The 17,449-nt window shown below is 52.7% G+C and overlaps 1 protein-coding gene across 4 annotated transcripts in view; it reads left to right on the forward strand.

Moving 5' to 3' along the window:
- ABCB9 (ATP-binding cassette, sub-family B (MDR/TAP), member 9) overlaps positions 1-17,449 on the forward strand; it is a 43,202-nt gene that overhangs the window by 13,228 nt on the left and 12,525 nt on the right. For 2 of the 4 annotated variants that reach the window (XM_011948461.1, XM_011948458.1), the window contains exons 3-10: positions 2,914-3,028; positions 3,562-3,692; positions 4,648-4,853; positions 7,229-7,426; positions 9,065-9,193; positions 11,150-11,338; positions 11,864-12,037; positions 16,730-16,889. In XM_011948461.1, coding sequence (XP_011803851.1) covers positions 2,914-3,028; positions 3,562-3,692; positions 4,648-4,853; positions 7,229-7,426; positions 9,065-9,193; positions 11,150-11,338; positions 11,864-12,037; positions 16,730-16,889 — 1,302 coding nt within the window. The remainder of the gene's footprint in view (positions 1-2,913; positions 3,029-3,561; positions 3,693-4,647; positions 4,854-7,228; positions 7,427-9,064; positions 9,194-11,149; positions 11,339-11,863; positions 12,038-16,729; positions 16,890-17,449) is intronic. The other 2 variants (XM_011948460.1, XM_011948459.1) reach the window with 2 other exon arrangements.

A 17,449-nucleotide genomic window follows, 5' to 3' on the forward strand; every position in this document is an offset into this window, starting at 1 on the left:
ATATATACACACATATATATACACACATATATATACATATATATATACACATATATATATATATATACACACACACATACATATATAAAATTTAGCCGGGCGTGGTGGCAGTCACCTGTAATCCCAACTACTTGGGAGGCTGAGGCACGGAATCACTTGAACCCGGGAGGTGGAGGTTGCAGTGAGCTGAGGTCGTGCCACTGCACTCCAGGCTGGGTAACAGACTGAGACTCCATCTCAGAAAAAAAAAGATGTGTGTAGTAAGAGCACTCCAGGCAGAAGGACCAGCCTGTGCAAAGGTCCTGAGGCAGGAAGGTGTCCAGTTGTTCAAGAGCAGACACCAGTTAGCTGGAACAGAGGGACTGAGATGGAGCGGGGAGAAGACAAAGGTCTCTGCTAGGGGCTCAGTCACGCAGGTCCTTGTGGTCTGTTGTAAAGACTTTGGCTTTTACCATCTCACTGGATGAGAAGGGGGCTTGGGACTGTTTTGAGCCGAGGGGCAACAAGATCTGAGTTAGTTCCAACAGGATCCTGCCGTCTGCTGTGTGAACAGGCTGATGTGAGCGAAGTTGAGAGCAGGCTACTGAGATAGTCCCAATGAGGTTAATGACTTGGACCAGGGTCGGGGCAGTAGAGGCAGTGAAAGTGGTCGGATTCTGGAAATGGTCTGTTTGCTGGTGCATTGGAGAGTTTCACGTAATTCTTGTGCAGATTCAGCAAGACAGTTTGCCGGCATGCTTTGCACAGCCCCTGGTACCCAGTAAGGCGTTTATTAGCATTGGTGCTTGCTGGAACCAAAATGCTGTCACAGCTCACCGTTGCCCTCTTCTGTGGGTAAACTGAGACAGAAATTCAGGCTGGGCAGAACTCTGCAGCCTTGGCTGGAGACCCCGACTGGCCAAGAACTGTGGGGACACAGGCCCTCTAGGCTGCCACCTCATGGTCCCAGCAGAGGGCACCAGAACTGCACAGAATGTCTCACTATCCACGTGTCTGAGCCAGGTCCAGACAGTGCTAGCCAGACCTGCCCGGGGTTCATTCACTAACCTTTATTGAGCACCTGCTGTATGCCCAGCCCCAAACCTGGCTCTGCTCGTGGAAAGAACTTCAGTAGAACCAGGTCCTGGGATGAACAAGGGCCTGGCCTGGTGACGCCATTATTTCCATAAGAGGAGAGTGGGCATTCCGGAGAGTGGGCATCGCCGGGGGAGTCTCGTTTCTGCTGCTATAACTAAATACCACAGACTGGGTCATTTAGAAAGAAGAGAAACTGATTTCTCACTGTTCTGAAGGCTGGGAAGTCCCAGATCAAGGTGCCAGCAGGCTTGGTGCTGTGAGGGCCACTCTCTGCTTCCAAGATGGTCCCTCCTTGCTGTGTCCTCCAGAGGGAAGACTGCTGTGTCCTCACGCTGCAGAAGATGAAAGGCGTGAGACGGCAAACCAGGCTCACAAGCCCTTTGAAAAAGGCCCTCATCCCATCCTGGAGAGCTCTGTCCTTGTGACTTAATCACCATCACATTGTGATTATGTTTCAATATATAAATTCTGGGAGATGCATTCAGACCACAGCAGGAAGGGAAAAGAAAGAACCCCCAGATTGGAAGCCAGTTTAGGTTTGAGTCCCAGCCTTTCCCCTGGAGTAAATTTCTCAGCCTCTCTGAGTCTCCCATTCCACCCCAGGATTGTTGTGAAAACACAGTAAGGCAAGTGGGTAGGAAAGCACCCAGCAAGGTGTCAAGTGCCCCACCAGGAGGGGTGGGGTGGCAATTTCCGGCATTGCCTGGAACCAGAATAGCAACATCTTGTGAGGTTCTAGAATTTGGATTCTGAACCCAGTGAGAAGAATGAAATCAACTTTGCCGTCAATCAGCCACTGATTGCCATGTGGCCTGGGCGAGTCATCTCATTCAACTTCACTTTCAGCCAGGTACTGTGACTCAGGCCTGTAACCCCAGCACTTTGGGAAGCTGAGGTGGGTGGATTGCTTGAGCCCAGGAGTTAGAGACCAGCCTGGGCAGCCTAGCAAAACCTCGTCTCTACAAAAAAGTACAACAAATTTAGCTAGGCCTGGTGGCGTGTGTCTGTAGTCCCAGCGACTTAGGAGTCTGAGGTGGGAGGATCCACTGAGCCCAGGAGGTTGAGGCTGCACTCCAGCCTGGGCGACAAGAGCGAAACCCTGTCTCAAAAAGTTAAAAAAATATATATATATATTTTACAAAAATAAAAATAAAACCAAATTAAATTAACTTTTCTCATTTGTAAAATGCGGGGTGATCCCAGGGCCTGCCCCAAAGGGAATGAAACAAAGATCAGGAGTGGGGCCATACCTACAGTCCTAGTACTTCGGGAGGCCGAGGTGGGAGGATTGCTTCGACCCAGGAGGTTGAGACCAGCTTGGGCAACATAGTAAGACTCCCATCTCTACAAAAATAAATAAATAAATAAATAAATAAATAAATAAATAAATAAATAAAATTAACCTGGCATGGTGGCACATGCCTGTATTCCCTACTCAGGAGGCTGAGGCAGGAGGATCATGTGAGCCCAGGAGTTTGATGCTGCAGTGAGCTATGATTGCACCACTGCATTCCAGCCTGGGGAACAGAGCGAGACCCTGTCTCAAAAAAGAAGAGAATGAAGCATCCCGCGGGAGCCCTGGCTCGATGCCTGGTAGCCACTACAAATAAGAACCAGCAGGCTGTGTGGATGCAAGGCCCAGTGCTCCCCTGTTCTCTGAGGAGGGGGCATTAAGCACCCTGGGGCCCCACGATGGGCAGCAAGAGTTTGCCAAGGGAGGAAATCCCACTGGTGGAGCGGGCGGAGGGGTTGGTGTGTGGACTTCTGGAGCCTCAGGAGGAAGGGTGCGGGTTCCCCCGGCTGCAGATGTCCCTGAAGCTGCCCTGCCTCCCCCAGGAGAGACCTTCCTGCCCTACTACACGGGCCGCGCCATTGACGGCATTGTCATCCAGAAAAGCATGGATCAGTTCAGCACGGCTGTCACCATCGTGTGCCTGCTGGCCATTGGCAGGTAGCCGGCTCAGCCCCCACGCCCCGCCCCGCACACCCGGCCTGCAGCAGGGAGGGAAGGGAGGGCCGGTTCCTAAGGAAGACAGAGTCCAGGGAGGCCCTGGAAATGCCCCTGGTGGGCCTGTCCCTCAGCTGGTCATCCTGGGAACTGGCTTCCACACTGACTTAGAGCACCCTAGAACCACACCCTCTGGTCCCTGAAAAGGGCTTCAGTCCTCAGGGTTCCCCTGAGGCTCACCCTCCCTGGCTGTTTTCCAAGCAGGAATCTGGTCCCAGACAGAACCAGCTTTGTCTGAGCTGTTCTGGAAGGGAGAGGGTCTGGCTGGCACATTTGGGTCTCTTGCCCCAGCACTGTCCCCTTTGCCCTCACCTTGGGGGGCTCCCACTGGGAATGAGGGGGACCCCACAGGGGTGCCAGCCCTGGCGCGGGGCTGCGGTGGGGCTCCCAGGCCTGCCGGCAGCGGGAGGGGGCAGCCGGGTGTGGTCGTTGGTCTGGAAGGACGTCGTGCTATAACATCTCTTATCTGCAATTAGCTCATTTGCCGCAGGTATTCGGGGCGGCATTTTTACCCTCATATTTGCCAGACTGAACATTCGCCTTCGAAACTGTCTCTTCCGCTCACTGGTGTCCCAGGAGACAAGCTTCTTTGATGAGAACCGCACAGGTTGGTCCTCCCAGTGCCCTAGGTGTCCTGGGGGCTGGGCCCCACCCCAGGGGGCTTGCCTGGCTCTGAGGAATGAAATGGGCGTGTGGGTGGTCTCGGCCCTCTGCCTTCGCCTCCTGCTGTTAGTTCAGGCTGGGAACACCCTGGGCTTGGCCTGTGTCCTGGGAGCTGGCTTGCTCACTGAGGTTTTGGTGTGGGCTGCGGCCTCTGTGGGGCCCTGGCCAGGCCACCCGAGGTCCCTGCAGGGGCCAAGGCCTTGCTTTCCATTGCCCTGTGGAAACCACCAGGGCCAGGACTACCCACCCCTGTGGCCGGCAGAGACTCTGCTCCTATGGGGGTCAGCGGGTGAGGGCCAGGGACCACAACAGGAAAGATGATAGAATATCCACCAAGATCCAAGCTCAGAGACACACCAGCCTGAGTCCAAGCCTTGGTGCCTCCACTGGCGAACTTCACCTCTCTAAGCCTCTGTTTTCTTGTCTGTAAAATGGGAACATGGATAGTAGCCACCCATGGGATCCTTACAAAGCTCTTAGCACAGTGTCCAACTTAGGTAAGAAGTGTCTGTGCTTTTCTGCCTGCCACCAGCCAGGTTGTTATTTCTCTAGAAGGGAAGGGGAGTTACCCCCTCTGCCAGTGACAGGGAGGAGACATGGGTTTGAAGTCTGGCTCAGTCACGGACAGGCCATGTGACTACGGGGGCCTTCCTGTTCTGAGCCCCAGCCTCCTCCGCTGTACAGCGGGATGTCATGAAGCTTAAGCAAGATGCTGGTTACTGGGATTGGCTCAGAGTAGCCCTCGAGGGGTATCTGCTCTTCTCTCCCACCTCCCAACCCCGCCCACAGGTAGGGAGGCCCGGCTTCCCAGTGTCTGTCTCAGAGGCCCCTTAGCATCCCCCACTGCCGCCCCCAAGGCCCGGGTTGCTGTGGCGGGAGCTGAGCCGCCTGTGTTCCAGGGGACCTCATCTCCCGTCTGACCTCGGACACCACCATGGTCAGCGACCTGGTCTCCCAGAACATCAATGTCTTTCTGCGGAACACGGTCAAGGTCACGGGCGTGGTGGTCTTCATGTTCAGCCTCTCGTGGCAGCTCTCCTTGGTCACCTTCATGGGCTTCCCCATCATCATGATGGTGTCCAACATCTACGGCAAGTACTACAAGGTAGGCCCGCCCCGACCCTGCTGGGGGCTGCGCACCCTGGCAGCCCCCAAACATCCCCTTAGGAGGGGCTCAGGGCGCCACTAAGGGCTAGTGAAGGACTGGTCTCGAGGCTGTGTTTGCATTCATTCATTCATTTGTTTGCTCATTTAGTGAATCATGATTGAGCGTCTGCTATGTCCCAGGCACTGGGCTACATCAGTGAAACAACCAAGGGCCCTGCCTTCCTGGAACTTATATTCTCGTGGCAGAGACAGATACTAGGTACCAACAGCACAGAGAATGAGAATCCACAATACAGTAAAAGATGGTCAGTGCTAAGGAGAAAGACGAAGTTAGGAGCAGAGGGATTGGGAGCATTGGGGGTAGTTGCAATTTTAAATTTTACTTGCTGGCTGGGCCCAGTGGCTCATGCCTGTAATCCCAGAACTTTGGGAGACACAGGCAGGAGGACCACTTGAACCTAGGAGTTCGAGACAAGATTGGGCAATATAGCAAGACCTCATCTCTACAAAAACAATTTTTTTGTAATTAGCTGGGTTTGGTGGCGCATGCCTGTGGTCCCAGCTACCTGGGAGGCTGAGGTGGAGGATTGCCTAAGCCCAGGAGGTCGAGGCTGTAGTGAGCTATGATCGTGCCACTATACTCTAGCCTGGGTGACAGAACAAGACCCTGTCTCTAAAACAAATGAATAAATACAAGTTAAATAAGTCTTGCTGAGAAAGGGACATCTGAGCAAGGGTCTGAAGGAGGCGGGAGTCTTGGGAGGTATGTGCAGAGCAGAGGGCACAGCCAGTGGAAAGGCCCTGGGTTGGAACGTGCCTGGCATGTATGTGGGGATGGTGCGGGCCTGCCGTGATGCCGTCCTGGGCAGGCTGCTGTCCCCTCTGGCCACCCCACAGCACTGCTTCTGCTTCAGAACTAGGCCCGTGAGCCAGGTTTGGCCTCACCCTCCTTCAGCTTCCCGAATGGGTGGGTGCCCCCGAGCCCTAAGGGACAGACAGGCTGGGTTCAGACAGGCAGGGCTGTGACCCTGTGACAGGTGCAGGCAACCCCCTCACAGTCACCCAGGCCCACGCGGGGTGCTTCTGAGCAGGGGCTCGGATGCATGACGGCCTCCAGGTGGTGCCGGGTAAGTAACTGTCGCAGCTCCACTGGAGGCTTTGGTGTTGGTGACCTGAGACCAGGGTAGCAAAGGAAGCGGTCTCCCACCCAGCCCCTGGTGAGGCCACTCCCCACAGCCTTCTCCAGCCACACAGGAGGGACCTCTTCCGGAAGTTCCAGGTCACGAACCTCCCCGCTGTCCTCACTGAGATGAGAAAGTAAATCTATTCTTTAGAGTCTGAGCCATTTCCGGCATGCTGCTCCCTACCCCTTGCTTCCAGTCTTCCCACCAGCCCCTGGTACAGAGCAGGAAACCCTGGAGCTCCCCCTCAGCCCCCACCTCTGTGTGCACTGCAGGCCCCGCCTTTGAGTTCAGCTAAGGAAGGCCTCAGGAAGGCTCTATTTGGGTTTTCCACCCCATGCCTGAATGTGTTGTGTGTAGTCAGTGAGTCATCTCCACAAGCCACACACACTGCCCATGGCCAGACATGACTCAGGCACTCTGCATGCTTCCTGTGGCCAGGGTATGACACATGGCCATGGGACATGCCAGTGCATGCTCCTGTCCTGGCCTCTAGGGCAGCCTTCCTGGCTGGCTTCAGAATCAGCATAGTGACTCCTGCAAAGTGTGAACAACTCTACCCAGGGGCCTCTTCCAAGACCCTGGTGAACAGCAGCCTGATGGCCGCACACTTGGGACCACTTTTCAGCTCTGCCTGTGGTGACATGCACATGGTGTGGGCAGATTTCACAACCCATGGCCCCTGCCACCATCTAGGACTTGGCTGGGAGTTCTGGAATCTGTCAACCCTCAGGCTCTAACGTAATTTATGTTGATGATGTAAATGGTGCCCCTTTAATAGTTGGTGTTTCTTGTGTAGTGTACAACCTGAACAACCGTCCAAGGCATCCCCTGCTCTTCCAGCACAGAGTCAGGTGTTGAGGCCCCTTTTCTGAAAGGATTACCAAAAACTGTCCGGTCATGAATAGCCTCTTTTGAATACTGGGGATGACATAATGATCAGTACCCCTCATCCTTCAGGAAGTGAAACCATCGCCCCAAAAACCTCTCTGGAGTTGACTATCTGAGTGTATCAAATTGAGCCAGAAAGAGATGGGGGAGAAAGGGCTAGATTTTGTCTTTTTGTCCCAGAAACCTCTTGCATATAGCTGGTGCCAGCAAAGGGTGGAAAAACCCAGAGAGGCCTGGGGGCTCCAGTACATAGTGAGGCTGTTTTGGGGTCTTCTCCTTCTTGTCCCCCTCCTGTCCATAGAGGCTCTCCAAAGAGGTCCAGAATGCCCTGGCCAGAGCGAGCAACACGGCCGAGGAGACCATCAGCGCCATGAAAACTGTCCGGAGCTTCGCCAACGAGGAGGAGGAGGCAGAGGTGTACCTGCGGAAGCTGCAGCAGGTGTACAAGCTGAACAGGAAGGAGGCGGCCGCCTACATGTACTACGTCTGGGGCAGCGGGGTACGTGCCCCTGGCCAGGCAGCTCTGGCTATGGAGGGAAGGGATGCAAAGATGGGGGAAGCCCTCGATCTAGGACATCAGCCCTGCGTGTTGGTGTCAAGCTGGTAGAAATCTTTCTTTCTTTCTTCCTTCCTTCCTTCCTTCCTTCCTTCCTTCCTTCCTTCCTTCCTTCCTTCCTTCCTTCCTTCCTTCCTTCCTTCCTTCCTCCTTCCTTCCTTCCTTTCCCCCTCTCTCTCTCTCTCTCTTTCTCTCTCTCTCTTCTTTCTTTTCTTTCTTTCTTAACAGAGCCCCGCTCTGTCACCCAGGCTGGAGTGCAGTGGCGCCATCTCAGCTCACTGCAACCTCCGCCTCCTGGGTTCAAGCGATTCTCCTGCCTCAGCCTCCTGCGTAGCTGGGACTACAGGCACCCGCCACCATGCCTGGCCAATTTTTGTATTTTTGGTACAGACAGGGTTTCACTGTGTTGGCCAGGCTGGTCTCGAACTCCTGAGCTCAGGTTATCCACCCGCGTCAGCCTCCCAGAGTGCTAGGATTACAGGCGTGAGCCACCGTGCCCGGCTAAGAATCTTTCCAGGATGCAAGGCCACCCCTTTCTCCCCCTCACCTGGCGTGGGATGGCAGGGTGGGAGCTTTCTTTTCCCAGCTGGGGAAACATCCTTGCTGAGGTGGGGAGTCAGCAGGTCCCTAGGCCACTTTCAGGCAGGTCTCATGTCACGGCCACACACATTCCTGACAGTGTCTGGCACACTCCCGGGAGTGAGTCACAGCCCCTCCTTGGAGGATTGGGAGCACTTGGATCATGGCACTGCCCCACTGGCCACACATGGGAGGTGGGCAGGTCAGGGCATAGCTGGGGAGGAATAAGGAGGGTTTGGAGTGAGAGGGAGGAGGGAGTCGGTGGTCTACAGGGGAGCCAGGGGACAGAGGATATCTGGGTCCTCCTGGGGCTGCCACCTCCCAAAAGTACCAGCCAAGGAGGAGAGGAGGGGCTGAGGGCCAGCTCAGCCGGCCGAGCCTTTTAGCAATCTGTCCGCCGGCAGGGGGTGCCTTTGCAGCTTCCACCAAGGCACGGTGGTCCAGACAGCAGCCTAGTTCTGGCTGGGCATGAGGAGGACAGATGGAGTCCCTGATTGGGTGTGGGCTGCCATGGGTACTCAGACTCCACTCCCTTCCCAGATGCCCCCCAGGCACAGAAGGAAGGCACGGGCGCCCCCAACACAGCCCCTTCTTCACAGAACCCCGCTGGGGGAGGAAACACAGAGTTCGCTGTGTGACCTTAGCCAGGGCACTTGCCCTCTCTGAGTCATGCTCTTCCCCATGAGGAGGATGAATAGCTCCCGTGTGGCCAAGCTGAGGAGCCTGGGGGTGGCATGTGTGTGCCAGAGCCTCACAAAGAAAGCCTTGTTCTGTGGCCAAACCCACAGCCTGCTCCAGCTGGAGGCCTCTGCAGGGAAATGCTCGGGGCAGGGGTGGGCCTGAGTGACAAGCCTTGGAAGGCACCCCTGCCAATGGCTGGCATTTCAGTTTGTGGCTGAGTCTGCCCTCACCTCCCTCTGCAGCCTGGGATGGGGCAGGGAATGGGGGATGGCGGGGGATCTAAAGTCCCCCCGACCCATATGCCCTCTCCCTCTGCCCCAGCTCACACTGCTGGTGGTCCAGGTCAGCATCCTCTACTACGGGGGCCACCTTGTCATCTCGGGCCAGATGACCAGCGGCAACCTCATCGCCTTCATCATCTACGAGTTTGTCCTGGGAGATTGTATGGAGGTAAGGGGCCAGTGCTTCCAGGGATCCAGAGAGAAGGGAGGGGTGTGGGGAAGAGGGATCTTAACGGGGTGGTGGGGTTCCGGGGGCTCTGAGCAATGTGGTATTTCTCCCTAAGGTAAGTAGGGGAGACAGCATGATCATATCAAGAATGATAATACTAGGCAGGGCGTGGTGGCTCACACCTATAATCCCAGAACTTTGGGAGGCGGAGGCAGGCGGATCACTTGAGGTCAGGAGTTCGAGACTGGACTCACGTGATCTTCCCACCTTAGCCACTTGAGTAGCTGGGGTTATAGGCACCCACCACCACACCCAACATGCCACCACACCCAGCTAATTTTTTTTTTTTGAGACAGAGTCTTGCTCTGTCCCCCAGGCTGGAGTATAGTGGTACAGTCTCGGCTCACTGCAACCTCTGCCTCCGGGTTCAAGCTGTTCTCCTGCCTCACCCTCCCCAGTAGCTGGGACTACAGGCACGCACCACCACGCCCAGCTAATTTTTGTACTTTTAGTAGAGAGGGGGTTTCACCATGTTGGCCAGGCTGATCTCGAACTTCTGACCTCAAATGATCCGCCTGCCTCGGCCTCCCAAAGTGCTGAGATTACAGGCCCCGTGCGCGGCCAGCTCTGGGGTTTTGAGTGTTTACTACCAGCTGTTGTCTTCACAGCAACAGGACACAGGTGCTGATATCACCCCCATATCACCAGTGAGGACATTCAGCACCTAAGAGCCTGAACTCAGGAGACAGACGGGCCTGGATTCAAATCCTGGCTCTGCCACTTCTAGGCTGTGTGACCTGGGCCAAGTTACTTGAACCCTCTGTGCCTGAGTTTCCCCATCAGTAAACTAAGAGATAATGTTAGAACCTACCTCCTAACATATAGAGCATGCTTGGCCGGGTGCAGTGGCCCACACCTGTAATCCCAGCACTTGGGAGGCTGAGGCAGGCGGATTCCTTGAGCTCAGAAGTTTGAGACCAGCCTGGGCAACATGGCACAACCCAATTTCTGCTGAAAATACAAAAAATTAACTAGGCGTGGTGGTGGCTCATGCCTGTGGTCCCAGCTACTCAGGAGGCTGAGGTTGGAGAATCGCTTGAACCCAGGAGGCGGAAGTTGCAGTGAGCAAGATCGCACCCCTGCACTCCTGAGCAAGATCGCACCCCTGCACTCCAGCCTGGGCCACAGAGTGAGACCCTCCTCTCAAAAACATAAATACATAAAAGCAGAATGCTCAAGAAAATGGGCCGTTATTGTGATTTACATTCATATTCTATGTATTTTTACCCAAGGAGAATATGTTTATAGTACACATTAAGACCCATTTTGAAAATGGAAATCAAGCCAGGTCTAGTGGCTCATACCTGTAATCCCAGCACTTTGGGAGGGTGAGGTGGGAGGATCATTTAAGGTCAGGAGTTTGAGACCAGCCTGGCCAACATGGTGAAACCCTGTCTCTACTAAAAATACAAATACTAGCTGAGTGTGGTGGCGAGCACCTATAATCCCAGCTACTCTGGAAGCTGAGGCAGGAGAATCACTTGACTTGGGAGGTGGAGGTTGCAGTGAGCCAAGATTGCACCAGTGCACTCCAGCTTGGGCGACAGAGTGAGACTCTATCTCAAAAAAAAAAAAAAAAAAAAAGCTATGCTATGGCAATTGAAAGACCAAGGCTGGATTCCCGCTGTGCCACACCCCTGCTGGTTCCTGTGCTTCCATCTGCTCCTGTGGGGATGATGGCACCCACTCGGCTGGATGGCTGGGAGAGTGCTGGTGACGCTGCTGTCCTCACCTCCCCTGTCGTTATCTAATGCAACAGTGAGTGGTCACTGGCCTCCTGCCCCTCCCGACCAGAACTCCCTGCTTTCTCTGTACCCGCCTCATCTCTCTACTAGCAGGGGTGGGTCCTAGGAGTCGGGTGTCAGTGGGACAGGAACGCGTGTCTCCTCTCCCCAGTCCGTGGGCTCCGTCTACAGCGGCCTGATGCAGGGAGTGGGGGCTGCTGAGAAGGTGTTCGAGTTCATCGACCGGCAGCCAACCATGGTGCATGATGGCAGCTTGGCCCCCGACCACCTGGAGGGCCGGGTGGACTTTGAGAACGTGACCTTCACCTACCGCACTCGGCCCCACACCCAGGTCCTGCAGGTGAGGGCACGGCTTGAGGCCTGCCAGAATCAGCCTTTCCGTCACCCCATTTCTCACGTGCCTCCTATACTCCAGGCTGTGGCAGGGCAGCTGGGAATATGTCAGGCAAGATCCTTGCCCTCCAGGAGTTTTGGGCTCCAGCTGGGGAAGACAGATACTTAACAGGATGATTCCAGATAATGAGTGCTAGAAAGAAAATAGATCAGGGTGCTGTGGTGGGGATGGTCCATGGGAATGGTGGTAACAGTCAAGAAGGGGTTCTCGGAGGAGGTGACATTTGAGGTGAGACCTCATCAGGGGGCTCCCTGCAAAGAGAACATTCCAGACAGAGGAAACAGCAAATCTAAAGGGGCTTCCAAGTCCTAGTGTCCTAGAAAGGAGAACGTTTAGGGGCCAGCAGTGTCCAAGCGAGGCAGAGGCACATGGGGTAGGCTGGGAAGGGCACCCACCTGTGTTGAAGGCCGGGGCATCCAGTCCTGGGACCTGAGCCAATGACCCCACACTGTGCCTGTGTGTTCTTTGCAGAATGTCTCCTTCAGCCTGTGCCCCGGCAAGGTGACGGCCCTGGTGGGGCCCTCGGGCAGTGGGAAGAGCTCCTGCGTCAACATCCTAGAGAACTTCTACCCCCTGGAGGGGGGCCGCGTGCTGCTGGACGGCAAGCCCATCAGCGCCTACGACCACAAGTACTTGCACCGTGTGGTATGTGGATGGGCCTGGGCCGCACTCCTCTGCCCTTTCTGCGTCTGTCTTTCTCGTGAGCTGTAACAGGTGCAGAAGAGGGGACTAAAGATAAATGGACAGTTCAAAGAATGATCACCAATTACAGCGCCCTCCTAGAGAAACAGGCTTGGCCGGGTGCAGTGGCTCACACCTGTAATCCCAGCACTTTGGGAAGCTGAGGCTGGAGGATTCCTTGAGGCCAGCCTGGACAACATAGTGAGACTCCGTCTCTATTAAAAAAGAAAAAAAGGGCAGGTGTGATGGCCCACACCTGTAATCCCAGCACTTTGGGAGGCCGAGGTGGGTGGATTGCTTGAGCTCGAGAGTTCAAGACCAGCCTGGCCAACATGGCGAAACCCCATCTCTACTAAAAATAGAAAAATTAGCCAGGTGTGGTGGCACATCCCTGTAATCTCAGCTTCTCGGGAGGCTGAGGCACGAGAATCACTTGAACCCAGGAGGTAGAGGTTGCAGTGAGCTGAGATTGGGCCACTGCACTGCAGTCTGGGCAACAGAATGAGACTCTGTGTCAAGAAAAAAAAAAAAGAAATAGAACATTCTGGCACTCCAGAAGCCGCCTCCTCCCCCTGCCATGTGTCCCTTCTCTTCCCCCAAGAAGTAATGTCTTGGCTTTTAGAGTCTTCATGTTCTTGCGTTTCATTGGTTCTGCCTTCTCTGTGTGCACCCTCGAACAGCAGAGCGCCGTGCTGCCCGCTCGGAACTTCATCTGGGTAGAATCCTGATTGGTGTGCAGATTCGTTTGTGTCTTGTGTCTCCCACTCGACATTATGAGTCATCCAGGTTGAGGCTGGGGATAGGGTTCATTCATTTTCATTGCTGGGTGGTAGCCCACTGTACAAATGCGTATCACAATTATTTATGCATGCTAGATATTTGAGTTGCTTCCCTTTTTTTTTTTTTGAGATGGAGTCTTGCTCTATTGCCCAAGCTGGAGTGCAGTGGTGCAGTCTCAGCTCACTACAGCCTCTGCGCTCCCGGGTTCAAGCTATTCTCCTATCTCAGCCTCCCTACTAGCTGGGATTACAGGAGTGCGCCACCATGCCCGACTAATTTTTGTATTTTTAATACAGACAGGGTTTCACCGTGTTTCCCAGGCTGGTCTCAAACCCTTGAACTTAGGTGATCAGCCTGCCTTGGCCTCCCAAAGTGCTGGGATTACAGGCATGAGCCACCACGCCTGGCTGGGTTGTTTCCCTTTATATTTTATTTTATTTAGTTAGTTATTATTTATTATTATTATTTTTTTGAGACTGAGTCTCGCTCTGTCGCCCAGGCTGGAGTGCAGTGGCATGATCTCGGCTCACTGCAAGCTCTGCCTCCCGGGTTCAAGCCATTCTCCTGCCTCAGCCTCCCAAGTAGCTGGGACTACAGGCGCCCGCCACAACGCCCGGCTAATTTTTTGTATTTTTAGTAGAGACAGGGTTTCACCATGTTAGCCAGGATGGTCTCAATCTCCTGACCTCGTGATCCACCCTCCTCGGCCTCCAAAAGTGCTGAGATTACAGGCGTGAGCCACCACGCCTGGCCTATTTTAATTTTTTTGAGACAGGGTCTCCCTCTGTTGCCTAGGCTGGAGTGCAGTGGCACAGTCACAACTCACTGCAGCCTCAGAGTCCTGTGCTTAAGCCATCCTCCCACCTCAACCTCCCAAGTAGCTGGGACTGCAGGCACATGCCACCATGCCCAGCTAATTTTATTTATTTTTTGTAGACATGTGATCTCACCATGTTGCCCAGGCTGATCTCAAACACCTGGCCTCAAGTGATCCTCCTGCCTCAGCCTCCCAAAGTGCTGGGATGACAGCTGTGAGCCTCTGCACCTGGCTTGTTTTTCAGTTTTGTTTTGTTTTGTTTTACCATTACCAAAAATACCAGTGTGGGATGTGGACAATTTTGTCTATGTTTTCTGGTGTACATGAGTATGTTCTCCGAAGGTGTAATCCTAAGAGTAGAAAGCTTGGTGATAGTGGATGTACATCCCCAGCTGCAGTAGTTTCTGCCACAACAGCTATCCCCAGGTGGTTATACCAATTTATATTTTACAATTTACATTCTACCAGCAGTGAAGGAGAGTGTCAGCTGTTCCACATTTAGGTCATCTCCAGTACTCAAAATAGGCTATTCATGACTGGACAGTTTTTAGTAATCCTTTCAGGAAAGGAACCGTAACACCTGTCCCTGTGCTGGCCTAAGAGCAGGGATGCCCTGGATGGTTGCTCAGGTTGTGCACTGTCCAAGAAATATAAACTATTAAGGGAGCACCATTTACATCATCAATATAAATTATGTGAAAGCCTGAGTGTTGGCACAGAGATTCCAGAACTCCTAGCCAAGTTCTAGATGGTGGTGAGGGCCATGGGTTGTGAAATCTGCTTACACCATGTGCATGTAACCAGAAATAGATTGTTGTGAAGTGGTGCCAAGTGGGGGGCCACCAGGCTGCTGCTCACCTAAGTTTTAGAAGAGGCCCCTGGGTAGAGTTGTTCACACTTTGCAGTAGGTACCACGCTTCAATTCTCAGATACGTAGCATTGTCAGTCCTGAATTTTTGCTAACTGGTGAGAATGCAGTTGTAGCTTATTGTGGTTTTTTGCGTTTTCCTGATTACTGAAGATATTAAACACCTTTTCATATATTTATTGGCCATTTGGTTTTCCTTCTTCACGAATAGCCTCTCTTATTTATTTATGTACTTTTGCTTTCTTTTCTTTTTTTTTTTTTTAAGATGGAGTCTCGCTCTGTGGCCCAGGCTGCAGTGCTGTGGCATGATCTCGGCTCACTGCAACCTCTTCCTCCTGGGTTCAAGCAATTCTCCTGCCTTAGCCTCCCAAGTAGCTGGGACTATAGGCACATACCACCACACCTGGCTAATTTTTTGTATTTTTAGTAGAGACAAGGTTTTACCATGTTGGCCAGGCTGGTCTCAAACTCCTGACCTCAAGTGATACGCATGCCTCGGCCTCCCAAAGTGCTGGGAGTAAGCTATGGCGCCTGGCCTATTTATGTACTTTTCGTCTGAGATAGGACCTCGCTCTGTCACCTAGGCTGGAATTTGGTGGTGTGATCATGGTTCACTGTAGCCACGACCTCCTGGGCTCCAGCAATCCTCCCACATCAGCACATCAGCCTCCTGAGGGACTATAGGTGCACACTACCACATCTGGTCATTTTTTTTTTTTTTCCAAGATGGAGTTTTGCTCTTGTTGCCTAGGCCAGAGTACAGTGGCATGATCTCCACTCACCACAACCTCTGCCTCATGGGTTCAAGCGATTCTCCTGCCGCATCCTCCTGAGTAGCTGGGATTACAGGCATGCGCCACCACATCTGGCTAATTTTGTGTTTTTAGTAGAGACGGGGTTTCTCCATGTTGGTCAGGCTAGTCTGGAACTCTTGACCTCAGGTGATCTGCCCACCTTGGCCTCCCAAAGTGCTAGGATTATGGGCATGAGCCGCTGTGCACACATGGCCAATTTTTTAATTATTGAGATGGAGTCTCACTATGTTGCCCAGGCTGATCTCAAACTCTTGGGCTCAAGCCATCCTCGTACCTTAGCCTCCCAAAGTGCTGGGGTTACAGGTGTGAACCACCATGCCCGGCCTCTGTCTTTAAATTTAAAAATGTTAATTTTTGTAAACATAAAACAATAAAATGCTACAAGCAAATCATATTCTCATAGTTATAATGAATCTTGTAACTCAGACATGCGTGTCCCCCTCCACCTTACCTTTTGAATTTCAACACATGGAGGTAACCAGTGTTAACAGTTTAGTAAATATCCTTTTCAGTATGTTTCCTATCTTTATAGAAATATATCAATATATGAAGGCACATGCTTATAATTTTTTTAAACAAAAATAGAATCATGCTGTGTATATGTACCTATTGCAATTCAGTTTTAAGGATGCACTGTCACTATTTAACCAATCCCCATTTATGGACACCTAGATTGTTTCTATTTTAATTTAATTAATTAACTAGTTATTTTTTGCTACTTATCGTGTTGCAGTGATATCTTCCATACTATATATTTTTTCATTTAGTAGATATGGGGTCTTGCTGTGTTGCCCAGGCTGGTCTTGAACCCCTAGACTAAAGAAGTTCTCCTGCCTCTGCCTCCCTAAGTGCTGGGATTACAGGCATAAGCCACCAAGCCTGGCCATACTATTAGTTTTGCAGGCCCAGGTTCCTGAAACTGGAATCTAGAGATGATAGCTCCTTTAAATTGTTCTCTTAGAGGGGAGGGGACCACTGCCTGGGCAGTCTGTATGACCTGGAGCCCTGCTGTGGCCTCCTGCTTCCTGAGATGGGCAGACTCATTCAGAGCAACATTCTATACTCTATCCCTCTTTCTTTTTTTCCAGGACAGGGATGGCCAGTGAGCTTTCTCTTGGAGGCAGGGAACTTGGCTTATCCCAGAGCAGCAAATGTAGCAGGCCCCAGTGTGCTGTTTACGGGAGCTGAGGGCTTGTGGGTACAGGCAGGAGTCACTGTTGGGGAAGAAGAGAGGCAGCTCAGTGTAGTCACTGGGCCCTGATCAGGTTTCAGGCCTGAGACTGCTGGCGTCTCCAGGCCCCAGGCAGCAAGGCTGCTGGGGAAAGCTGGATGAACACATTCCTAGCCTCTCATGCCCCGTGCTTCCTCCTCCCCAGATCTCCCTGGTGAGCCAGGAGCCCGTGCTGTTCGCCCGCTCCATCACAGACAACATCTCCTACGGCCTGCCCACTGTGCCCTTCGAGATGGTGGTGGAGGCCGCACAGAAGGCCAACGCCCACGGCTTCATCATGGAACTCCAGGACGGCTACAGCACAGGTGTGGAGCTGGGGGTGGCCCCTCTCCTGGGCCCACAGGATCACCCTCAGGGACATAACTCTCTTGAGCGTTAAGGACTGCCCTCTGCTACCTGCTCTCTTTTTGTAAAGATGGGGTCCCGCTATGTTACTCAGGCTAGACTGGACCTCCTGGGCTCAAGCAATCTTTCTACAATCCCCAAAGTGCTGGGATTACAGGCATGAGCCACTGTGCTCTGACTCAGCAAAGTATTTACTAACTAAATTATTATAGAAGCCCATACACTGGAATATTATGCTGCTGGGAAAAAGAGGAAGTAGAAGAAGAAGGAGGAGGTGGAGGCAGAGGAGGGGGCAGCTATGATGCTAAGTGAAAAGAGCCAGGTGCAGAGTATAAGGAGCTATTGTTTTTTCCTATTAAAGGATCAGGGAGATAAAAATAACATGTTCATATTTGCATAAAGAAACTCGATAAGGACGTGTAAGCAACTAATGAAAGAAGTTTTGGTGGGAACAGGAGGGAACTGAAGAAAGGACTTGAACTTTTCATTATTTATAGGTTTTTTTTTTTTTTTTTTTTTT

This window comes from Colobus angolensis, unplaced genomic scaffold, assembly GCF_000951035.1.
Source record: "Colobus angolensis palliatus isolate OR3802 unplaced genomic scaffold, Cang.pa_1.0 Scaffold28, whole genome shotgun sequence".
NCBI lineage: Eukaryota > Metazoa > Chordata > Mammalia > Primates > Cercopithecidae > Colobus > Colobus angolensis.